The sequence below is a fragment of the Calonectris borealis genome, chromosome 6, assembly GCF_964195595.1.
Source record: "Calonectris borealis chromosome 6, bCalBor7.hap1.2, whole genome shotgun sequence".
NCBI lineage: Eukaryota > Metazoa > Chordata > Aves > Procellariiformes > Procellariidae > Calonectris > Calonectris borealis.
The window spans coordinates 13,294,062-13,321,021 of NC_134317.1; the positions used below are offsets into that span (position 1 = coordinate 13,294,062).

A 26,960-nucleotide genomic window follows, 5' to 3' on the forward strand; every position below is an offset into this window, starting at 1 on the left:
TGGATTAGAAATTAAATTTTTAAACAAAATTTATAAAAACATACAGGAAAAAAGAAAAAGCCTCTACATATCATCTCAAGGAAACACTTTCCGAGCTGGGACAGAAGTAATATCCACTCTTAAATATAAGCAATTGCAACTTTTTTTTTTTTTTTAAGTCCATATAGCAAGGATAGATTTTGTTACTATTTGTTCATGATGTGCTTCAGATGGACATCACCAAGGCATGGTCATGCTTGTTAAACTGGGGCCCCCAATAAAATGAAATAGTTTTAAGTAAATAAAAAGCACTATGTAAATAATGCTCTGGTATAGTTTTCTGGGGGACACACTGCATGAATCCGCTACGGTTACTCTCCAACCCAGTGTCCTTTGGACAAACCAAGGTATCCTTGTGCACTTTGGTATTTTCATTCTACTTATCTCACTACAGTAAGTTATTCTCAAACTTACCCTAAACTATTCCAGGGTATTTGCAGAGCTATGCTACATCCCCAGAAACAGCTACATTTCGGTAGCAAGTGAGGTAACTACTGCAACATATAAAGATTTTATTTTAGTATTTTCTCTTCCTCCAAAGTGAATTTAATGCTTAAATTGTGGTTTCGTTATTGTATGCTAGGAAAACTGTGTCACCACAAAACAACCTTTATAGCTATAGGTGCCATACTAACACTTTTGTTCACTTATACCACTGTGATAACATTGTTTTAATTCAAATACGCCTACTCCATAGAAATCCAAATAAAACTCAATGAGATCAGAAAAAAGTACAATAGTTTTTCTGCAGTGCCTATGGATATATAGGCACTTGATCTGGTAGAAGAAGAAAAGTTTTTTTAAAAAAACCCAAACAAACCACCAAACAAAAAACCCAATTCATATATTGAGAGAATTATATGTACTCTTTTCATGTACTTACACTTCAGATTTAGATTATGTCTATCAAACTCCACCATCAGAATAAAGCTCTATAACTGACGTCTATACTTGAGGGAGACACAGATGTTAATTTTGCTTTGCAGATCCAAAGGGAGAAAGTATCTTAATCCAGAACTTTAATTCTACATTACTTTTCTGTCTTAGTTTTTTTTCAAAGAAAGAGCCAATTTTTGTCTCTCTGTACGTCTCTTCCGTTGGTGTTCTCCTGCCTGCTCTCTCTCCTGCCTTGCCCTGCCTGGTGTGCCGTCTGTTCCCATGGATTTGCCCTTCAATCTGCATTTTTGGCATTTACCAAGCTTGACGTTATCATCCAGCATAAAGCATCTCTTATCTTCATATTGCTTAATTTTTCAAATCTAACATATTGTGGTGAACAAACACTATTTTCAGACTAAATTGCCATTGATATACAGACTACTACCTCAAACGCCTCTGCATATGACAACAGCCTAAACCTTATTTTATCTGTTTTTCAATACTGGCTTGAATTAAGCTACTTTTTCTCGGCAAAAAAGATTATTTGCATTGTTCCTCTACACGTCCTTAACTCATTTCCCTAGAGAGGCAGGGACGAGAGATTCAAAACGCAATTCAGTGCATTTACTGAGCTGCTACTCTGGGAGACATATGTAGCAGTCGCTCCATCTGACCGAGAAATATGAACGCAGCAGTACTGGTGGCTTTTTGCTGTTTGTTACCGCGACTTACCATCACCGCGCTAGATTTTGGTCTCACAGCCCATAGGAATCTCCTCTTGTACACCATCAGTGCTAAAAATTGCTCCAGCACCGAGAGACATTTGTTTCTGTTACTCCCCGGTTTTCTTCTTGTTTCTGCTACCAAAAAGGTGCAGAGAGCAACTGCATTTTTCCCTGTCACTATTTCAGTTTCATTCTGCACAACGAGATTTCTCTTCCCTGAGAAAAGGGCTAACAAGATAACTTTAGCTCAGGACCCTACCCAGATGGAAAAATATTTTTCAGTCTTATTACACTAACAGAGTAATTTTCATCTGTTATTTATCCAGTTCTGCTCTGTTTTCAGATGCATTATTTATCCAATCATCATCTAATTATTTTCATGTATCAAAAAGTAGAAAGTTATTGAGTTCAAATAATAGAAAATAACACAAGAGTAGAAGGCTTTTTAATCACAATCATGAAAGAGAAAATTGGAAAAAATGACACCAGGAATTCATCCCTGACTTATAAAATAATTGATGACTGTCTAGCTTAAAGTGAAAGTGGGAAGGTAAACATCTACCCAAAATATCTTATTTCTAACCATTTCAGAAGCCAGATCAGGGACTCATTTCGAATTTTCAAGGTTTTTGCACACCTGACCTCTGCGCTAATGAATTTTTGTGCTCTTCCAAACTTGTAACTTGCAGTTGAACACATAAGCCCTTTACAAAAAAACAAACAAAAAAAAATATTTGAGGATTGGTAGTAAATGCTAATGCTAAATATCATGTGCCATAGCATCACAGTAATGGATAACTTACACATTTACATGATGTATCTATCTATCTATCTATCTATAAAAAAAAATTAATACACAGACATATATATACACACACCCCCCTTTGCACAAAATAAAGATCACATTTTTTCCTAAACTGGCCTCTAAATTGCAAAAAAAATAGAACAAGGGATAGTTCAAATATAACAATAGAAATGAGAGAAGAAAAATTCTTTTTGTACTATATTGTCATCTCTTTTCCAAATTTTTGTCAAGTCACATTATAAATAAGTTAAATTATATGGTTTCCATCACTTCCCTAAGAGAAGACTATACATGAGTATTAAGAAGTAACCTGGTTATATCTGCTTTATTCACTCCCTGCTGTCACTGTTGCAATATCCTAACAGGCGACAACAAAAAAAAACATGTAAGGTTATAAATGCTGAAATTACAATATCCCTGAGCAAGCTGGGTATGAAAAAAAGTGAAATTATACAGAAAAAAGGTTTTAGTGGTTGATGATAATACCATATAGTTAAGATGGGAAAGAGCTTCCATTTACAGTTGGCTTTATTTATCTTTTTCTCCCTGTACGGGTTGAAACTTTTCGTGCATGGTCACAGTCCCATCAGGTATTGGATTTGTTAAGCTATTTAAAAGCTGTGTGATACATAAACACTTTTTCTATGTAAAAATCCCAGACATTTCTACCACAAGTATGTCTCACGCCTGGACTTCAGAGAATTTTAAATGAAAGAAAGTCTCATTGTTTCCATACTCAGATGGGGAAACAAAGGCAACAGTAGAGGGAAAAGGGCTTACTCAAAAAATTATTTTTAATACAACAGTTTTAAACCACAACACTACAATAAGTCTCCAAAGCTCAGTTCTAAGACTGTGTTAATTGAACTTGTTTTGGGAAGGCTAGGACTGGAGAAGTCGTATCAGTATTTTAACACTGATTAACAGAGTGGAAAAAGCGTTTTCACCTTTTCTTTGGCAGGCAACGCAGGGGAAGATCGAGGCCGTCAGCCCCAGTGCATTGCTCTGACTCTCTGAACACGGATTTTCTCTACCAGCCTCTGATGAGCCCCTGGTCAACTGGGAAATTAGGTTCCTCTGGGTCCTAGGAGGGAGCAGAGCTCATCCCAAGAGCCTTGCGAAGACAAGATTTTGGTGTTTTTTTTTCCTGAAACTTTTACCATGCCTTTCCTATTAGCTGCCATGAGAATTGACCACTTAGTCACTATTCAAACTTCTATACAAATGCAATGAAAAAAAATTGGTAATTCAGTTTTGCCGCCGTTTAGCAAAGTGTGAGGAGCAACGATGTCGCTGAGAGCGCTAGCCTGCTGCTGCACGAAGACAGCGCTGCAGCGTGCCTCTTAGTCTGGAAGAATTTAGTAGATTAATTGCTGATCCTAACCATTAATGCAAAAAGGGATTCTAGATAAAAAAGTTAATGTTTTACAGAAACGGATGGCTGATTTTTCTTTCACATGCCAGACATTTTCACTCATTGAAAGAAGTAGATTGTTCAACTCCTGCTAATTTGGAAGACAAATAAGTTTATATAGCGATTAGCTCATTGTGGGAACTACTGGAAGCAAATGAAAAAGACCCTTCCACTGGAGGACTTCAGAGCACTCTTCAAGTGCTATTGAATTTAGCCTCACTACATGGCAACAAAGCAAGTAAATACCTCTTATTCTAGAGTGTCTATATTGATGTATGATGCAAGTTGCTTGCCCAGGAAAAGAAATATGAAAAGACATGGACTTATCCACATTATACATCAGGAGATTTTTTTATACCTCGGGGGAACAGATACCAGTTTTGTAAAGAACCACGTCTGATTTTTCACAATCAAGTTACTAGAAAAGGATAGAGCTTTTCCTTTAGACTCACAAAAATAAATACAACAAAAGAACCCTCTATTAAGTGGAACCTTTTCAGGTACTTTTCAAGGCAAAGATAGAATTAGGGAGGTCAAATTCATGCTTTACAGCAATTCACTGCTACGGAGTATGGGGAGAACCCGATGCAAATGCTGTTCTGTTCATAACTCAAAGAGAGTACAGTAAGGCTCTATGTCTGGAAAAGGACTGGAAAGAAAAATACCTCTGGGTAAAGCAATGAATTCATCTATTAAAAATAACATTCTGAAAGATGAATTTCATGGAAATGCACTTCCTTTCAATATTTTCATTAAATGATACATTTATACTACAAAAGCTTTATGCCTTCTGGATATTCATGGATTGAGGACATTAGCATTTTTTAGCTTGTTTTTGATGCATGCGACCATTGATATGTGGAATAATTTAAAGCTGTTTTTCCCCATCAGTAAGAAAATTTATTACAAACAGAAAGCCTGAGTCACTGTGTGGTACATTATCTCCAGCAATAAAGTGCAAAAGAAAGAGGAAAACTTAAAAATGTACTTTCGACCATTTTCATCAGGAACTGGGCTCACGTTTTACCCCCTGTACAAACCAGGGCCTCAGCACAGTCGGTCACATCATTATAGGAGCGGACTTGGAAAGGACCATAGCATCTCCCAGGCATCCCAGCCTCATGCCTCTTCTCCCACTCTTAAAGAAAACAGCAAACACATTTACAATGGTCTGAAAAACATTGAGTTTCAGTCTTAAATTTAAAGGAATTGGAAAAACAGAGTTACTCCAAAACTATTATTACTGAGAGCCTGCCAAGAGACAGGCAAGGATTTGCAAGGAGAGGAAGCAGCAATCTCAGGCCAAGACCCTGACGTCCCCGTCAGACGTCCTGACAGAGGAAAGGGATGAGGTGGGCATACAGCGAGATCCCTCGCAGTACAGTGACAAATTCACTCACATCCTTACATCATCACACCCGTTATTGTGCAGCCATCACAGCTATCACACAGCTGAGAAGAGGGCTTCTTCGCTTAAAGCTTTATCCAAGTTTGAAGGATGAGGGCACATGAAATCAAAGCTTCTTTTTGGCTTTTTTTTTTTTAATTAAAGTTGGGTTTTTTTTGTTTTTCTTTTAAAGCTAACCCACTCCACAAACCCATTATTAAAAGAAGACATCTTTAAAGCAACATTAATGGAAGACACGCTCATCAAATTTGAACAGACCCAAAATAAACAGCAGTGCTGTAAACACAAAGTAGGCAATTACACTGCGGGCTAATGAGGCAAAACATACTGAAACAAGTTATCAGGGAAGGGCACCAGGACTGGCTGCTATCAGGGCTGCCATGGGAGAAAGCTGATGGAGATTACTTAGCACAAGATAGGTCTGAAGTAGGATTTTTTAGTGAAAGAGTAGGTGTGTACAGGAGATACAGCAAATTAGGGAGTGGGAAAAACAAGACCTATTTAAACATTCCTGAACAATTTTTCTCAGGCCAGTGAAAAAGCAAGAGGGTGTTCTGATTATAACGAAGCTATCTTTGATATAAATTCAATTAATATGAATTCTTCTTTAAAGACAGAAATTAGCCAACAGAATATGAGTCACAAGACTAAGGCAAAGAGCTCAATATGATAAAAAAAATTAAAAGCTTTCTACAGTCAAGGATAACACCTGCCATTATATAAGATGGAGCTAAATATCCCACAAAGAATATAAATTCTCCTCCCTTCCAGCGTAGGCTTATACTAGCTGAGGCCTTGTCGAAATGCTGCCCATTAAATATTGCTGCAATACCAAGCCCTTTCTGAGATTTCAGAGTTTCCTTTAATACATCTACTGGATTTACCACTCCACGAATTTACACAGGATCTGTAAATTGCTAATTCAGCAGCTACCCCCATCGCTGGGGGAGGCAGATGACACCCACACTGCCACGGCCAAAATCCAGCACAGGAGCAAGAGGAAAGAGTATTTATCACCAAAACTGTCAAGCTGCCTCCTTTTTCCACTAAGGCTGTTTCAGCTGAAGCAGAAGCCAATGTGGCTGCCACCTAAGCGGCAGCGCTGACCAGCGGCCGCCGGTGCACCATGGGACACGCAGCTCGGGCAGCAGCAGGCAGGACTGCCGGGCAGCCTGAGGGACCCTTCATCACCCACCGAATCCACTGCTACCATCGACAAATAAGAAAAGCAGGAAAAAATCGTCACCACTTCGGCACAACTGAGAGGACCTCTCATCTAAAACAACAGCTTTGGAGCAGAAGTTAAAAAATAAAACCTGTGTACAAGATGAAGCTGGTGGAGGTAATAAAAACAAGCTAAACTGTTACGTTACAGGGGTATTAAAAATTAAATACTCCCCATGAGAACCTACCCGTGAATGACCTGTTTCCTTTTTTCCCCCACTTACCTCTTTTTCTGATCCTATGGATTAACCCAGCTCAGCCTTCCCCCAGCACTGCCGCCAAAGCACAAACCAGCAAGTGCCATCAGCGCCAGGCAAGTGCTCGGTCTTAACATCTTCCTCCTACGCTCACTGAGCTACAGCATACAAACAGGTATGTTTATTCATCTTTTTACTCCCAGAACCATGCTTTAGATCAAACACTTCTTTCATTTCTCTTCCCTGGTGAGTTAGGGAGTGTACAACATGCATCACACTGTCTGTATTTCTTACAAGCAGATTCTTCTACCATCCTCTCCTACAAGGCTTTTTTCATTCCCTGGAACATTTTAATCCCTCTTCTCCACAGCTGCTCCAGTTTGGGGTGTTTTTTTGAGTACAGAATGTGTTCAGTATTGCCAGGGAATATGAGAATCCTAATAAGTTTTTCTTTACTGGAATTACCTCTTCTGCGGTGCCCCTTTGCATTTTTCATGCATGAGAATGGTGGCTTATGGTCATTTTAGGATCAGGAAAGGCAAAAAAAATTAGATAATCCCATGTCATTCTTTAGGCTTTCAGGGATGAAAAAGGGAAAAACATGGAACTATTAAAGAATAAGACTAATAAGAATAAAATACAAACTAGGTTGCAACTAACTAATAGAAACAGAATGTACCAAAGATATGGTAAGAGCAAATCTTCAAATATTAAGGAAAATCTTCAAATAAAGGAAAAAGTTAACATCAATATAATCTAAGAGTAGGCAAAAAAATTCAAAATCCTAAGAAAAGGTATTAGTAAAGAAAAAACCCTTTACAGGATCTACCAATTACCGCTGCGTCCCCCATAAACGACTTTGTAAATAACCGCTCCTGTTTCCATTGTCATTCTCCGTGTTATTGTTTTGCTGGCTTCCCAACAAGTGTTTTAATGGTACTTGTTGCCAAGAAGCACCCTCTCACTGCCGTGACTCAAGGTCCTCAATTACTACTTCTCTGTTGTGAAATCCAATGTGAAGGCCAAATACCACCAACCCACAGCATACTAAGTTCTAATAAATTGCTTAATTAATATATTCGATACAAATGACAAATTATGTTACATCCTTTACTTCCATGTCTTTAATTATCCTGTCTTTCAAAATATTTTAAGAACTCTTACATCACACGGTCAGTCTTAAAAGCCACAGATTTATGGCTATGGCTGATTTCATCATTTATTTTCCTTCTTTCTTATATGTTTCAGCTCATACAGCTTTTTGCCTAGATTTATTATTTTACAATCATATGAAAGACCTAAGCTGTATGTAAATCTATTCCTAAACATAGAATATGAGATAAATATGAAGTGTTATGTGGTGGGAAAAAAACAATCCTGACTTTGTCTATTAAAAAATGGCTTCCTAGTAATGTTAATGTTAGGATAAAATAATCAAATTCTAAAAGAGTCCAATGAAAATATTTACTCAGTGCCAAGCAGTAGTCAAAAAGGAAAGGACTGGACAAAATGCAGGCAAAAAATGTTAGCTCTTGTAACCTTCAGGGAAGGGAAGAAGGTACAATTCAGGAATGGTACAATTTGATAATGTCTTTTTTTTTTTTTTTTAATGTTCTATATACTTTATATTAACCATGAACTATAAAAATAGGTGTGGCAAATGAGGTTTTCATAACATTTAGAGAGGAATAATGGTTTGGGGTTTTATTTTTAAAAGTCAAATTCACCGTCACATATCTGGCACATTTGACAAACCCAGAAGTGCATGGTACAAAAGAAAAATTCTTTTTAACCTCCTTGTCTGTATGGTACATACATTAACCTCACAGGTTAGTGGGCTGGGGAGGAAAGCAGGTAAGTAAGAGCGTATATGTACGTGAGAGGGACTTTACTAGTCCACGTATAGGTTGGTTCCTCAATCTCACACAAAAGTCCATACTTCCACATTTTCACCATGCACTCCCACTTCAGCCTTCACTGAATTTATGCAGTTCTGGCACGGATTCCCAGTACGGTTTTAGGTCACACACTGGCAGAGAATGAAAATTCACCATAAGAAAGAGCTGCTTCAAGAGACACACTCAAATGTGCAACCTGAATCCCTCATACAAGTTGTGCATATACATGGGCATCCAATAAACTGAAAACAGAGGTTGAGGTTTGTGTTTAAAACATGACTCGGAGAACTGGAGATAGTCTTAGTCTGCTGTTGCATGCTAGAGCCAAAAGAATAATTACAGACTAGAAAGGAGCTTAAGAATGCACTTGGATATTACAGGTCTGCGTGAGATAATGAGCATAAAGCAGTCAGAATTAAAACTCAGTCTTAACAGTGATTTCCTCACATCTGTGATTGCTCTGACAGGCGATGGGCTTTAGTAACTCTCCTTAATGTTAAATTACAAGAGCTTAGGGAGCAGAGACAGCTATAAAGTAGAAAAAAACCCCTAAACCTGACAAACCTCATGAATGTTCTTGTAATTGTATGTATCTTAACTCTGACATAATTGTCCCATGGAAATCCTTCAGTATATTACTGCAGATTACCCAGGGACTGAAGGAACCCATTACAAAACATGCAAAAGCATTTAAAGATATTCCAGTTACACTGGCTTCTGAAATACTCCAATATTAGCTTGTGTGTGATCTTGTCCATCTGACTGGCTCTGTAATGTTCAAACTGTCATATTAACGCATATACACATTCAGAGTAAGTGCACAGTTTAGTGCTCAGCCAGTTGTTGCTAATCCATTAAGCAGTAATGCTCATCTCAAAAATATTATTTTATTTGGCATCATGCTTCAAGTAATTGATGAAAATTGGCCTTCAGTCTTAGCCCTCAAAACAATGCAAGTTACCTGGTATAACAGCACACAGTCTGTACAATTATTTACAGTGTCCCAAGAAACCTTCACTGAAAACCATCCTTTTGCTTCACAGTTAGCTATAATTAATTCTCTGTAGATTTTTAATCAAACTGTGTCAAAGATCAAACTACTTCCTCAGGTAGAGCTGCAATTCTTGTGAAAATGTCTCTTTTTTTGGAGTAGGCTAAGTAAGCAAATTTATCAATTTTAGCTGGAGATGATGCATATTTTCACAGCATGAATAAATGAAATTAGTAACCTTTCCCATCAAGATTCTGCTTATGCTCTTTTTTTTTCCCCTATATAGTTTTCCATAAAACGTATCATCATATTTTATACATCTCACCAGACTCTATACAGTCCACAGCCTTTCTTTCCCTAGTTAAAGAAGCTGTTCTTTGAATATTTCTCCTTAGGCATTTATTTCTTTGTTCTCCTAGGTCTCCTCCACTGGAAAACCTTGTTTAAAGGTGATCAGAACATGGGGAAACTCTCCTTCCCACTCCCCAAATGATACCTCACATCTAAATCTCATCTGGGAATTTCTTCTCGGGTTCTTACAGTCTTCATCCTTGCTTTGGTAAAGCCTAGGGCAGCACAAGTCTTTTGGCATAAATCATAAATGAAAAACTACATAAGACACCACATTTCATTGCATTTAAGCCATCCGGCCCATTTAAAAGATATATATATTTAATCCAAGATTGGTCAGAATGGATGAACTGGATGTTGAGCACCCCTTAGCTCCTGTGAAAAGGTAAAACAAGGGCACAATGAGGACAGCTCTTCCTGGCCAACCTAACAGTACATTTTCACCTTAAAAGGGTCACTGTGATCGGTAGCACAATATGGTTAGTTCAGCCTCCCCTGCTCACAACGTCCTTGAGCACCACATCGCAATGGGCAACGCTGGGCGACTAACATCAGGAGCACCTTGGGTTTCCTTACACACTCACTAAGCACGTAAGAACTGAAATTGCATCCCCCCTACTCGCCACACTGCACTTAGTTTACTAAGCCATTCATTACATACTAGCCACTTACTCCTGATCGGGGTTAGTTTTACAGTCAATGAATTCATTACATTCTCAGTCCTCCCTCCGAACCTCTTCCTTTTATTTATCCATTTTATCCAAGGCACCCAGTCATCTGCCTTCTACTTCACACCAAACATTTTCTTTCTCAACTTAAAGGTTTCCAAGCTGATTTTCAGGGTAAACAATCCTAAGGAAGAAAAAAAAAGGAACTTGCTGAAATAATACAAGGACTGCCTGGAAGGCGACTAGAATTCAAAGAAAAAAAACCACATAAAAACCTTTTATAAATAAGTTCTTTTCTTAGTGCTTACATATTATGCAAGCATAACTAGTGAAGAGCTAGTGCTGCTACTGTTTTTAAAGAAGCAGAAAAATGCAGTAATGCCTGTACTCCTTCCTCCTTCAGCATGAGGAGCAAAAGTAAGTTAATGAACAACAAGTGATCTATATTCCCTGGCTGTACAAAACAAGTGCAACTCCTGTACTTACTGAGGATTCCCAGGTTCAGGATACATTGACGGGACAATTGAATTGTTTGGATTGTGTGATTTTTAGGAAAGAATCTGTCCCTATCACAAACTCTTAAATTGCATGTGTACAGAAGGCATTCATTTCAACCACAGAGAAAGTACAAGACTACTTTAGAATGCAGACTGGAAGAGACTACATGAAAAAGGCCATTTTGCATAAATTTATCTGTCTCACTGCACAATCCCATACATCCAATATGAGAAACATGAACTAATTATTTAACATTTGCATACAAATTACATATTTTTGTGTTTTGTGGCATGGTTCCCTGTGTGATCTTGGGCCAGTTTCTGAACCTCTCTAAATCTCTGCTTCCTTGTTTGCAAAGCAGATTAATATTAGTTATGCAGGATGGGGTGAGGCTTAATTAACTCAAGTTTGTAAAGGGCTTTCTGATCTTCAGCTACTAAGTAGAAGAAGGACTAGAAAAATCAATTTAAGAAGCAAAAAGCATGTAAGCTCACGTCCACACAACAAACATTTGGCGTATCAAATTCATGCAGAAAATACTAACATTTCTTTGCAGTAGCAGCAAAAATGACATTAACAGAAAGTATAAAATATGTATATTAAAAATAACTAATTCACTTACTTCTTCCTAATTTCTAGGTCTGAAACTGGAACACATCTCAGGCCAGCTCCCAATACCATGAGGGATGATGTTAGTAAAACAGTTACCCTCAGACCTAAGGTGAAAAAACAACAGTATTTTACAAGTCAGCAATGTTGCAAAAGAAAAAAATGTTGCCTAAATATATATATTTACATGCAGTCTCGCAGAAGTAATGCATATCTCTTTCAAATCATAAACGCTTTGGTGCTGATATGAATTACAGATACATTATGAAATCCTGTGTTATTTTCTATACTTACACTCCAGAATTACAAAGGTTTACTCTTGGCATACTATCGCACAGGACTGTACCCAAAATCTTACAGACATTCTTGGAAGTGAAAAATGATAATAAAAGTATTATCAAAGTATACAACATTCCCTTTAGAATTAGAAGCATCAGGGAGTATGCTCCAGTGTGTGAAACCTAGGTAGATCCAAAGAAAAATCTGGACTTGTACATTCTTTTCCAACCATTTAATGAGCACAGACACAGAACTGTTATTGTTTTCTTTCGTAATACAGATATGCATTTCATCCTGAAGGAATAACCATTTATTCAGGGGAAAAAAGTGCAAGTATTTTTTTGCAGTCCTTGCAATTAGGCCAGGTTTTTGCTGCGCTCAGCTCAATTTGCCAGAGGTTGTAAATATAGTACATTAGAAAAAAGCTACAATTGACTGATTCCTTGAATATGTTTTTTTCCACATACTGCGATTCTCGACTGAGAAGCACTTAGATTAGAAACAACTTTATCTTAGTGCTGCAATTCCTTTTGCCAGCAGTTTACTTGCTGCTGCTAAGGTGTTTCCATCAGCAGCAAACGGAAAGAGAACAGTGACAGATGAGGGGCTTAACCGCCAGAATCTTGGAAAACACCAAAATCATAAATATGCACAATTAAAAACTGCTGATACAGTCTATATCTGTGAAGTCGTACAACTTGAAACAATTTCACAGCAACAGTTCTTAGCAGAACACAATAAAAACAATTAAATGATGACAAACACATAGTATCGCTAACTTTTAGGTGAAACTAGTAACTACCCAAAACACAGATGGAAAAAGAACAAGTCCCAGTGATAACTCACCTAACAAACAAACGATTTTAATTCTCTCTAAACTTGCCACTTTTCAGAGAAGCGCTCCCTCCGTTTTAATGACTCCTGTAATCAGTACAATTCAACCAGTAGTTGCACTAAATATTGTCTCCAAGTGAATTTTATGGGGGGTTTTGAGCATGTATTTTACTAAAATGAGCATCACTTTGCTCTTATTGCAACAGCTTTTAGTGAACCTCACTCATGGGTATGCAACTCCTTGTGCTAGGCACTGCACAAACCAAACCAAAGACAGCTCCTCTCTCAATCAACCTAGCTCAAGACAGCCCAAACAAAAAGAAGTTAATATTACAGGTTTTCTGAAATGGAAGTATGACTTCCTTTGGTATGGCTCAGTCATTAACAAAGGAATGCAACCCGCAGTCCCGCGACTCTGAAGGACACCTCACATCCCTGATGCCCTGGAGAAGTATCAACAGCCGAGAATACTTGCTTCCTTAAAGGATTTCCAGTGCCCGCCCAGACTTACTTGCTTGACTCTGCGCGTAACCAGTATGTGTTGCTGTTAAACTGGTTTTTCAAGTACGCGTGCTCAGAGAGCCCTAACTAAATGCCCAGATAATACAGTTGTTCAAAATCCTGTTGTTCTTCATGTTTGCTGGGCCACCACGCGAGCCTTCGCATGGCATGCTTAACCCCATATTACCATACTGCATATGCTGTGGAGTAATTATTTGGATCAGGATCGCGTATGTGGTGCTTTTGCCTTTTCTTCTGGGAAATGAATCTTTGTTAGCATTGCTTTTGTGCATAATGAGAACTTGTACACAATAAGAATTAGAATTTTATTGATGGAAAAATCAAAAAACAAGTCTTTTAACTGAAAAATCTGAAGTTTTCCCTTTGGAAACGCTGCTGCAATGTTTCAGGAAAGCTCTAGTAATGTACATATCACCTTCATATTTTCCATGTAAACCACGGTCTATTTGAATTACATTTCACAAAGCACGGCACATTCTGCCTTTCAAAAGACACAAGGACAGAGACAGCCAGCCTGGAAGGTCCTGCTCACAGGGTGCCCCAGGAGGCAGAGGCCAGGTGCAAGCCCAGGGCACAATAGTAAATGAGTATTATACAGAAATTTAAGTTTAAATCACCACAGAACACATGAGGAGTGTTTCCAAATAAAAAAACTTCTATTTGATTTTTAGTTTTTAAAAAAATCCCAAAACCAAAAAACACAAACCAAGAAAAAGTTTTAATTTAAATCTGCAGAAAAGTTTCCTAAGAAAAACAACACACAATTCGCGGAAAACTGGGAAAATGGGAATTGGATGCTGAAGTTTTGCCCCAGCCCTAATTCTAGGCTTATCTTTAACGTCAACCTTACATGTCAGATAATTTTAAAATAAAATTACCAGTTAAAGCCTCACAATCAAGTATATTCGATCCCTTCAAACATCCTTTGAAGTCCCCATCTTGAATACTATACACCGTAATGGATCACTTTTAAATGTTTTGATGGCACAGATTATTCTTTGGCCTTTTTTTTTCCCCCCCTTAACAAGTAAACACACGCCTAAAAATTCCTTTGGTTAAAGCCGCATGTTGAAAATGATGACACTAAAGTGAACAAGTAAAAGACTGTCAGACAAACGGCATATTAGACATTTTCTTTGCTAATTATATGACGTATTTCTAACCCCTAAGCACCCTCCCCCTTTATTTTGCTTTACATTTTAACTCTCCGAATCTATCCTCCTTTTCATCTTTATTAGAAATTGGTCTTTAACAGTATTTTTATAATTATTTCGGTATTTTTGCTTTGAAGGTTGCAGTGGTCCTTAATCTGAATTGGACATCTTGTATTACTCTAAAAGGTGCACCCCAGAGTGTTTCAGATCGCAGCATGCATCATGGGCACAATAAACCAAAGTAACCAACCAAGCCTGAAAAAAAACCCCTGTGAACCCTGCAAGAAATTATTTCTCTATTTTAAAAGATCTAAGTAATTCACACAACCAAGATTTTGAGTAGATGTAATTAACTTCATTAATTTTACCCTGTAAATGCAAGCGGTAATTGACGGGGGGGGGGAGGCGGGGGGGCGGCCTACAGATTCTTAAAATCCGTCATCCAGTTTCCAGTCCCCTTCTATCAGAGGTTCCTGCCACATGGCTGGAAAGGGAAGAAACTCCTTCAAAGGGATTTTCTGCCAATGGAGGAAGTTTTCTGTTCTCTGGAGCCCTTCTCCTCAGCTGCTCATTCCCACCCTGCTCCTGCAGGAGGTTTCTGGGCCCCACGGGTTGCACTGGCTGTTGAGCAAAGTGTGGCCACGTTCAGAATTGACAGTAACAGAACAGTCCCAGCTAGCAGCAAAAATTGAGTCAGTAATAAAAAGACATACTAATTACCATTTATGAGTGAACAGTCGATATTGTTGTTTAACCCTCCTGCAGCTAATAACACAGTCTGCTTTACAACTTCAGCAACCCATGCTGCATTTGCTGGTTTTTATTTCTTTTGAAAACAACTACCCCCAAACTCCTGCCACTCCTGTTATTCGAGATTTAACACAAACTCTCAACTTACAATCCTTGTAACTCTCCTGCAAAGCACAGACTTTTAATTTGGCCAAGACCACGTTGTACTAGTAAACTAGTAACGATGACCTGTGCTGGCAGGATACGCTGACCGGCTCTGGCCCCTGGGACATTTCTAGCTGGCCCACTGGTTTCCTTTCCTCTCTGCTGGGAAAGCAGCTGCTGCAGCAACGCACACAGCGTGATGAACCCAGGGCCCCCCACCGCCCACAGCCCAACACAGAAAACAAGCAAAACCCGACACACCGCAGCGTGGTCTCACCCCGGAGCGGGAGGCAGTGGCCACCGTGGCACCTTCAGCTCCTCTTCAGCTTCCTCACTGCACCATCACGCGATAGCATCCAATACGTGGGTGCTGCATCCCCCACAACTCTTCCAGCATGCCTTACTTTCAAGATGCTTTTTAAAATACATGAAAAGAAAATGCATTCCACCCCCAAGATTGCATTACTTGCAATGCAAGTGATTTATTATGCCCAGTTTAATAAGCCTAATAAAAGATGTTGTATAGCTACAATTAACTTATTCTAACTATTTATACATTATCAGTTTGCCATTCAGAAAGAGAACATGATTAACAACTGTTTGTTGCCTTTGCAAGCTTTTGAGAAGTATGACCATTCCTTCTCTCACCTGTCAGTCACCCGTTACAATAAAACATCATAAAACACGTGACTGACAGACTGTAAAAAACAGATCCTTACTCACACAAAACACACATTCAAGTCAAAATTGTCTGCATGTCAAGAAGCGGAAGTTTCTATTTCTGCTGTCCAGTGGCAGCAAACACCCTGTGCATCCCCCCCGGCTGCGGCCAGCGCTCGGCAGCACCCCCAGGTCCCCAGCTACTGCTACAGACCTGCGGGGAGCAACGCGCTTCTAGTACAGAGCAGGTATTGTTCGGGTTTGGTTTTCCCCCCCTCCTAATGAAGCATCCATCTTGGGGGGCAAATTCCAGTTGGATGTGCAGAACAGACACTTTCACCTTTCCGCTAAGATTAATGGAAGTTTGGCCAGAGGAAAGGCTGCCGGATTCAGCCCTCCACCTGGCAGAGCCAGCAGTGGATTTCCCTTGTACAGCTCACACCCCCGTTCCTGGATGCACAGATGTTTGAGGGATTTCCCTCCCTCAGCTGCAGATACTAAAACCAGTCCTACAAATGTGGAATACAACAAGGCTCTAATTTAGAAACAAGTGACATCAGCCTGCTGCACATTTTCACAGTTTTTAAAGACCAGGCTGGACGCAAGAACCATGCCTTCTGACGATCAACTGAGAGCATTTTAATTCACTTAACTACTCTGCTATTATTTTGACGAAAGATATCTAGCTAAAAGAAAAAAATAATCCTGTCTTGATGCACACACATCAGGAAATGAACAAGTCCTCAATTTCAACAGCTGTTCCAACAATTCACTGTTAAATTGTGCTTTTCCCTCCAATTTAAAGCAAATAGTTTTCAAAAAAATTCCCGCTCTGCCTTTCTTGACAAAACAAAGTGCAGGATCTTGCATTTTTCCTTCTACAAAGTTAACATTATTATAAACAACCTCAACCTTTGGTTTCAGTAAGCAAAGCACTGAGCTCCAAGTCTTACACTATTTTTCTTTGGTCCTGGAATTGTTTTTGTGTCTTCTCTAAATACCCTCCTTATTGTTCAAGCATCCTTTTTAAAATGGATTTCTTTGCTGGATACCAATTTTCTGTTTCATAGTAAGGGTCTGTTTCTCTCCCTCCTCAATGTGTGCCTTTACATTTAGCCATACTAAAACAAAAGCTTGATTAAACAGCTCACTTTATTAGGGAATCCTGAAAGCTCTGCACAGAGTCCCTGCTTCATCATTATCTACTGCTCCAGAAATCTTTGTATTTGAAATACAATTCTAGCAAAATTATACTAATAGCTGTGCCACTTACTCTCACAAGATCAGTTATCTTTGTCATTATTAAAGTACACACACAAAAAAAATTGCTACCTTTCTAGTAAACACAGTGAATAAAACTTCCGTTGTGCCCACACTTTGCCAAACTGACTACTGTCATTAAGGACGATTAGCAGCAATCCTCTTTCAGAAGAAGCATGCTTGCATCAAGCAATACAATTCTCAACAGAAAAGAAGCTTTTCATTGATGTAAAAAGACTTCATAGCGGAGTTTGGTCCTGAAATCTTTCTGCTAACACACAGAACAAACTTGAAAAAAATCAGTGTATCAGGCCTTGGATCCCACAAAAGCACTTGATTGCAGAGGAGCATAAATTGTGTTTGGAAACTCAATGGAAAATAAATACGTTCTCAAGAATAAGATCAGCTACACTCAGAAGCAAGAAGAATTGGGAACCAAATAAAAAGACTGCATGCAAGAGCGAACAACTACCAGGTCATATGTAGCTAATCAAAAACTACTCCTAGTTTGATGGCCAAGATGTCATGGGGTACTATTAAGCACAACCTGGATCTCCCTTTCTCTCTGGCTACACGATGCTGATGCTTCTGTTATTGCCTCGTCTTTCATAAGCTGTGATTTTAAAACAAACCGAAGCCAACTGTTTCCATCTGTTCCCTGGCTCTATGTGGCACTACCAAAATAGCATCCAAATTTCAGCTGAAAAGGTTTAGGACTTGAGTATTTTTTTCTGATTGAAAATGAAGCAAACTCCTAGTGACCTCATTTAAGCATTCTGCAAGACAGGTGACAGCATCCTTCTGGTATCAAATGATAAGAACCAAGCTCTACCACATAGGACCTGTCTGAAATAAATTAGATCCAAAGCTACATTTCAACACCCAGTCTTGTCTCGGATACAAAAAGTAGACCTTTTCCTGTATGGATCCCACAACACAGCCCAGTTCCACTTTCCAATGGAGGATTGCATAGCAAGGGCAGATTCCACTAGACACTGTGCTCCAATTTCCATCTGACATAAATAGTAGGCAGATTGGGATCCCCAGACAAAATATGTACTAGAAACCTCCTGAAACATAGATGTAGGAGGTAATGATCTTCAGAGGGGCAATTTCTCTTCATAATTTCTTACAGCTGTTGTAACAATCTGTCAGCAATAGCTGCCCAGTCAACACCCAGGCTATCAGGAGGGGTTTGAAATTTCTCATAAATTAATTTATTTGCAAAATGTAAATTCAAGGAAACAAACTTTGTATGTATAAACACAGCAGCTTCAAGTAAAATAGCTCCTGTGGTTTGATACAGACTTTCTGATCAGGGTCAGAAATTCAGAAGAGCCAGTATCCCAGAAGTGTCACCACCAGCAATCCAGGGGAACCCCTAGGGAAGTCCCTGCCGAATCAGGAAGAAAGACTGGTGCCAGAGACCAGATCTGACCCAAAGATAAGGTTATTTCTGCTGCTGGCACTTGTTGGACAGATACAGCAAGACTGCGTGCAAAACTGAAAATATGAGGTTCGACACTCGTCCCCACTGGTCCTTTTTTCAGTATAACTCTCAGATGAAAAAACATGCACTCTCCGCAGAAACATCATCACGAGTCCTTATAAGAACAGCATCACTCCTGAATTGTGAGGTTAGTTAAGAATCTTGTAAAAAATCCCAATATAACTAAGAGACTCAAAGCACAAAATTTAGCTAGCCAAGTGTTTCAGAGAGAAGATAGTCATCTTGAGGGAAATGACTGAACACGTGTAACAACTGAAACAAATATAGAAGCTGCTAGGACATAACTGTGAGACGCAAAGCTAAATATAATGCAATTGAGAATTATTATGACAATCACACAACCATCCCGTAATTCCTGAGCTGCTGCATCTTTCTCTATGTGCATCCTGACGGTAAGGGAACCAAGATACTTACGTATTCACACTCAAACTGCTCCGCTCACTTCTGGTTTGTATTGTAAATACTCTGCTTGCTTTATGGTATTTTTCTCCCCCCCCCCCCCCTCATTTTTAACATTCATTAAAGCATATTAAAATAATTATTTTTCTGTTTACCCTAGGTACAAGAATTTGACTGCACCTTTCAGAAGGAAGACCGAGCTATCACAACCATGTCAAGAGGATGCAGTGTGCTTTTGTCTCATTTGCATCAGTTAGGTCAAGATAGTATGATCAGTGGCCCCATCCTGTTTTAACATTATCCCAGCATATTAAGCAAGCACACAATAATCTCTAAAAATATGTCAAGGAAAGCATAGCTTAATTCTCCAGCTCTCTACTCCTCTAAGCGTAGCTGTTACAAACTTAATGACCCAGTTCTTCTACGGTATCTACAGAGTTAGCTCCACTAACATGGATTTAACCACGGTTGGTGGCAGACTATACCTGTAAATACAAAGCAAGTATTTCAGAGTTTGTGCAGCAGTTTAAAAGTTTGGTACTGTAAATAAAGTAGTCCTGATTTTAAAGAACTGTACAGGCTTAATCTGAGCTTTTGTGTGTATAAAAAGCTAGTTTACAAGTATTGAAGTTTCCTTCCATATATCAGCTAAGGATTTTGAAGCATCCTAACAGTTTAACATCAACAATGGAAAAACAAATGGCAAAAGATGCAGATTAAAAATCTGCATTGCAAGTTTCTACAAGTGTTGTAAATTCTATTTATCAGTCCAGAAACTGACATTTTGCCTGAACAGATAAACAAAGCGCTGAGTTGAATGGTATTTTCTGCAGATCAAAATGCTGATTTTAGAATCAATTTTAGTCTCTTTACTAAAATATCTCCTATTTTTTAATACCATGTTTCTTGGCTTCAAAGGAGACCAATTATTTTAGCTGTTTATTGATATTACACATTTTACTGCAGACAGCTTCCATTTTAGCTACAACTAATCTAAGTGCAAGGAACCTCTCTTAATCCTTGCAAAGCGCCTCCAAGAGAAGACAGCACCGGCCTGGGGCAGCGGGACCTGCATCTCTCAACATGCCTTATGAAATTGGGCAGGCTACTTATCTTCGGCTTCACTTTTCTCTTTTTTCCCCCCCTCTGCCTTGTTTATTCAGGCTATAAACACATGGAAACAGGAGCCAGTCTTACCATTAGATTAGAAAGGCTAGTAATTCAGGTTTTCTCCTCACCTGGGGTCAGTGCAGTGCTGGGATACAATTAAAAAAAAAAAAAAAAAAAAGCTATTTGACTGCTTACTAAATCTGCGAAATTACTACAGAAACACTTATGAGAGTTCTTCTTTCTTCCTTCATCTCGGGTACCTGCTTTCGACTCTCAACTCCAATATTCACTGAAACATGAAGATTCAGGTGAATCATTTAATCCATCTTTGCCATTCGATAAACTGAAAAACTATGTAACAGGGCACACCTGTGTGTACGCATGTGCTAGTGTATACATACAGAGAGAGATGCAGAGCAACTGACAAAAATAGCTAGTAACGCAGTTGGGGACTAAACCTCTTCATTAATTTTGAAGCTAAATTATGGATGCTCATTAACAAGTCGAGAGAAAGTGCAAGACGACAATCCTTCGCGCTAGCTCTCGCTGTTGTATTCCTGGACGAACGCCGACAACCCAAGCCCGTTCAGCACCGAACGTGGGGGAAGGAAGCTTTTTCTTCTCTCTTCCCACTCATTTCAAGGACTCCCGATTGCACAGCAGGCTTAATTACCACACAACTAACTACAAATCCTTACGTGTGGCGACAGAGAGGAAAAACCACCTCTCTTTTATGCATCTATCAGGGAAGATGTTCTGTCATTATCTTAGTGTACTTGCCCACACCTCCCAACGGTGCATGAAATTCTTCATTTTAAGAAATATAGAGGCATTTTGCTTTGCTGCGACAGAGTATCAAGAAGCAACCATGCAGCAAGGATTGGCAGCCACGCTAAATACTGTCCAGTGCATCCGCTAAGCAGGACACTAAGTGCAAAGTTTCTCCTTTCTACTATCCCCACTGTGAGCTGGGGAAAAAGAGAGCCTTAAGAGTCCCATTGACGCAACATCCATGCGGGTCTTGTGACTTGTAGGAAAGGTCGCTGGAGTAAGCTTTCAATTTTTCTCTCTGTGAATATTTTCAATGTTCCTTTAACATTAAATTGCATCAGGCACTATTTAGGGTACATAGTTCATCCTAAAAGACACCCTTTGCAGCACTGTAATGGGTTGTAAACCCATTACATTTTTTAAGGCTCCTGATCAATTCTTTAGGTTCACGTGATTAATCAATTAAAATGTAACAACTCTGCCTCTCTAATATTCAAAATGGCATTCATCAAACATAACCAAATAAACCAAAAAGCTTCTAAATTCAGTTGTATTTGATGTCTTGTATTCCAGAAAAGCATCAGCAGACTTTGCAAAAAGCAGAAGACCTCTCACTTTCAAAACATCTCACTCCCTCAGGCTGAGTCATATGGATCTCCGGCTTTAAAAAGAGGAAAAATGTAAAAATCCTCTCTACTACAAATCTGCATGAGAAAGCTTAATTTGTAGCTTTTGAGGAAGTTGGAGCATTAATCACAAGCTTCTACAAGCACAATTATAGTTACAGCACGGCTACTGAGCCACAATAGCACACACACGTGAGACGCATTAGAAAACAAAAACGATGGCAGGAAGTGATGGAATAGCTCTGAATGTCACCACTGAGAGAAAGCCAGAGCAAGCCACAATTTCCCTTGCCCCAGGATTATAACTAAAAAAATTCTTAACGAAACTTCTACCAGTGAGGTCTTTGGCCTGCTCAGCTGAGGCTGCACTGGGTTGCCACTGGGAGACCTCAAACAACGTTCTCCAAGAAAACTTGCAAAATATTCTAACAGAATTATCAAAATTAACATTGTTTTTTAACAATGTTAAATGCTAATTTAACATTAATTTAACAATGTTAATGTTAATCTAACATTAAATTTAAATGTTTCTTAAATTTACTTCTGCTCCTCTCAGCACTGACCTTGGTTTTGGGGGGTTTGGCTGTTTTTTAAACCAAATATTTTTGTTTGGCAATGTGAGACTAGATTTTCACAACAGGGAACATTATTTCAGGACCTGTGCTATGCACTATCTACTTCTTCAGCTCTGAAAAGGCAAGCAAACACCCTTGTTCTACATGGCTCCTCTTACCAGAAAAAAAAATTAGGTAGAAATTGGCACTACAGAAAGTATCCGAACTTTATTAAAAAGTAATGAACCTCATTTTTGCATTCGCTGCAGATTTGTTTTTCACTCCTAAAGCGTAACATGAAACTAACTCCTAAAAACAACATCGGCCAAAAATAATGAATGAAATTTGTTTTGCTTGTGCAATGGTAATACTGTTACTGGAATTCAGAAATCAGTAAAGCTGAGTTAGTTCAGCATTACCAAATGAAAACGGTCTTTCTTTGTTCACACTTAGTTTCTTCCGATAGGAAAAATAAACAATATCATATTAATTCTTTAAAGGAAACAGACTCAGTTTTCTTTAAAGGAAGCAGATTCAGCTTTCACAGGCCAAAACCTGATCTACTCTTTTTTCTCTTTAACAGTATTATAAACTAATAGCTAGGAATTATAAATACAGTATAAACATACAGCTAGCAAAATGAATGCAATACAACTTTCCTAAGTACTTTACTACTTCCAGAATAAAAATCTATGAGAAAGCCCAAGGGACTTCGATAATAGTGGAATTATTGTTGTCATTTATGTTATAGAAATTAGCACCAGTTACCTTTATGTAGCACGGCTGCCAGACTGTTAGAAACTTGTAAAAGAAAGGAGATTGGCAAAATTTAAATGTTTTTAAAATGCAGCAGGGCAGTGGACAACATAACAGTATTTTAGTGTTTTCTGTCCCGTTCCAAATGCCTTCCAGAAGGGGAGAGACACCAGCCAGAGTGGCCACATCCACCCCAGCATCCCGCTCGTGCCTCCATCACGAGGCCAGACATCTGTCACCACCAAACTCACGCAAGAAGGAACAGCCGCCCTCTTCTGCGTCGGCATTGCCCGGGGAACCCCGCAGGGAGCAGGCAGCCGTGGCCCGGGGTGCCTCGGGAAAGGGGAGGGTGAAGGAAGGGCCGAATACACCCTCTGGCCAATGACAGGCACTGCCAGGCAGAGTTCGGAGGCTGGGTTGTGCAGAGCCAGAAGACTAGGACCTTGTTGGCGATAAGAAAAGGCAAAAAGGCCAATTGCGTTCAAAGAGACTTCCCAGCTCCTGGCTTTAAAAGCACTTCTCAAGCCAGTTCACAAAAGCTGTGTCTGCTGATCTGTGGCTGGGGTGCAGGCACCTACCACCCCCATCACTTGTTGCTGGCTACCTAAGTCATGTTTAGGTATGACTTAAGATACCTTAAGCTCACTGGAGAAGATGCTCAGTGTCCTTTTCCCTGTGCCTCCTACTCAGCTTGTTCCTCCATCTTTCCCATCCCCACCACTCCCTGCCCGCTGGCTCTAGATCTCACTTCTGCATCCATGCATCCCATGCTTCACCCACTCACTACCTCATCCCATACTCTCCCCTTCTTTCTATCTCTTCCCACCTATCCACGGGCTTTTCTCACATCTGCTCTCACTCCTTTGAGCCCTGATCTTCTCACATCCAACCTCTTCTACTCCTCAACAAGCAGGAAGAGTGGAGGACAGAGGGAAGTTGGAGGACAAGATGGGCACACCACAACAGCAAGGAGACACAAGGTGAGGCAGGAGATAGAGAAGAGGAAGCAGTCAGATTAGGAAGGATTTGGGTCAAGAGAAGGTTGTGAGGGGTAGTGAAAATACATGAGTACACAGCAGGGGAGATCAGTGCACAGCTGCCCTAGAATTATACTCTCTGCAGTCAACTTCTAAAAGCTACTGTTGACAAAGTATCTTCCTAGCTGGAACTGTGTCCTGACTCAGTTCTGGGATGCCTAAGTGCTTTAATACTGCTTGTGTTAACAGCTGCATAATAAAAGTAAGGGATCATATTTTATGCTGGTAAATTATTTCCCTATTCATCAATTTGTCAACATCAAGGTATAGCAAGTTATATACCCCACGCCCAGTGTGCCTGCATGTTCAGTGCATCAAAGCCTCAAGACAACATTATTCTCAGATAACATGGCCATTGTTATTCTCACGAGCTACGCAAACATGTTAGGATTTTACTTTTCATCATGAAAAAGTTATTTTAAATCCAGCATGCAGTTTTCTGATATTCTTCAGTATGTGGTGTTTCAAACAGCTGTCTTAGCACCACTGCCGCAGCTGCAAAGAAGTGTGCAAAGAGCACGGGAGTTGCATAAAGGGTAGTAGTATAAAGAGAAATGTCTGTGGAAACATAGTACGAAGCAGAGACTGGGGGTGATACCATCTAACAGAAAGAGCTCCAGAAGCGGACATCTGTCTACAGCCATGATCGATGCTTTCAACTCAGCCTGGCCCATCAGGAGGTATGGGAAGTGCTGCTATCAAACCAGTATTGCTATGATGAATCATAGTGGCATCAAGTTAATACAACTCATCAGATCCTAATTAAACTAGTCTATGTTGCTAATCACTCTGTGTATCTCAAGTGGTCTTTTGCAGCATGCCTGACTCCAGTGAGGGTGGGCCAATCAATTCTCTAATGAGTCCACACTTCTGCAAGCACTTGCACAAATGCTCTGTGGACTTTCATGCCGCCACAGTATATAAAATTAAGCAACAAAAGCTGAGTTTGGTTCAGTCTTCCTGTTTCTTTACTTCTTATGGTGCAGAGGAAAAGCATGTCTATGCAAACACACACACTAGCAACTCATCAAAGTAAGTTTTGTAAAATCAAGCTGATCGAATATCTAGTCTAGTGTGATTTACCTATATTCAGCTCTCTTATTGCTTCTTTCATCTTTCCACATGAAAAACAACACTTCATCTCATCTCTTCCAAGATTTGTTAGCTTAGGAAAATTAATCCCTTTCACAGAATTTGATAGGTGTGGATCAGTATCACTTACAAGACAATGAAATATGCCTTGTTCATAGCATGCAGTAGAAGATGTCCACAGGATGAGAGAGAACAGACTGGGATAAAATAGATATTTTCCTTCAAACTTCTTTTGCACTTGGTTGAAGTGCATTAATCACTTGCCTTTTCACCAAATATATACAGCTTTCACTTCAAATGAGTCAAGGCATTTTCTTCTCCCCCCCCCCTTTTTTTTTAAAAAAAACCTAAAGCACTAAGTTCACATTTAGCTTTCATTAAATCCAAGAGAGCCTTCTGCCGCTTTTATTGGAGTTAACAAGACCTTTGCCATTAACATAAATGCTACTGAGTAGAATCAGTTGCTTATGATAAGACTACTCTCTGTAATCCCAGCATATGTCAGTTGAGCTGGCTCCTTGCCATTCTACCCACATTTTCATACCTGTAAGTCTTCCTATGGGTATTTCTTTCCTGAAGGCTGTACTAACCTACTGAAACCATAATGTCTGTATAAACCTTTTCTAATGTTGTTGTGTGTAAACTCTTTTAACTTGATCTCATCAAATTACATTAAAGTCTTCAGCCTTACGCCGAGTCTTATCCTAGGCATTTTTAGCTGAGGCTCATGCTTGAACTCAACCCATGAATTACCAAATTGGTCATTTTGAAACATTGGCCACATATCTTGCAGTCATGCATCTGAGATAAGAAAAGTCTGTTTCTGAGATCATGACAAAAAGGAGCTGAAAATGTGTTTCTTTGCCACAAGATGAAAAGTCTCAGACTTTAAAAGTTCATGATTCGCCTATTTTTGTCCTTCTTCTGTTAACCAAAACCCCACATGTTTATGCTCACTTGGGACACAACAGAACTATGAATACTTCCATTAAAAATTCAGCACGTTCTCGTGACTGCCGCCATGGAAAGTACTTCACACTGTCCATCTATACCAACAGCGATACCTATCAGCAACTAGACCTGCTGCAATTTTTCTAAGTTATTAGTAACAGGCTCCAATTTATATTTATTACCACTTTGTCTGAGAGCCTGAATGACATACTGTCATGGTTTAACCCCAGCCAGCAAAAATAAACGCCACGCAGCCGCTCGATCACCCCCCCCCGGTGGGATGGGGGAGAGAATCGGGAGGGCACAAGTAGGAAAGCTCCCGGGTTGAGATAAAAACAGTTTAATAATTGAAATAAAACTAAGTAGAACAGTAATAATAACAATGAGAACAACAACAATAACAGGATACACAAAGCAGGCAATGCACAACGCAACTGCTCACCGACCGCCGACCGCGTGTCACGAACGGGGGGCGAGCCCCCCCCCCACCTGGTTTTTATACTGAGCATGATGTCACATGGTATAGAATACCCCGTTGGCCAGCTGGGTCCACCACCCCGGCTGTGCTCCCCCCTCCCGGTGCAAGCATCACCCAGCAACAGCCAAAGCATCAATGGGCCATCAACGCTCCTTTCACACCGAACCCAAAACACAGCACACCCCCCAGGCTTCTGGGAAGAAAGTTAACCCTGTCCCAGATGGAACCAGGACACATACAAGGACCCTGTGATGCCAAGCACAACGGAAACACCTAGGAGAAAGAAAGTCTTCTCCATACGTTGGCTTCACTTGATCATTCATGTTTTCACTGACTTCTGGAACAACCACGTGCTTCCTCTTCGATC

General features: G+C 39.6%; 1 protein-coding gene across 2 annotated transcripts in view; it reads right to left on the reverse strand.

Moving 5' to 3' along the window:
- Window positions 1-26,960, reverse strand: part of SLC49A4 (solute carrier family 49 member 4) — a 72,392-nt gene that overhangs the window by 39,929 nt on the left and 5,503 nt on the right. For both annotated transcript variants that reach the window (XM_075152870.1, XM_075152869.1), the window contains exon 2: window positions 11,720-11,813. In XM_075152870.1, coding sequence (XP_075008971.1) covers window positions 11,720-11,813 — 94 coding nt within the window. The remainder of the gene's footprint in view (window positions 1-11,719; window positions 11,814-26,960) is intronic.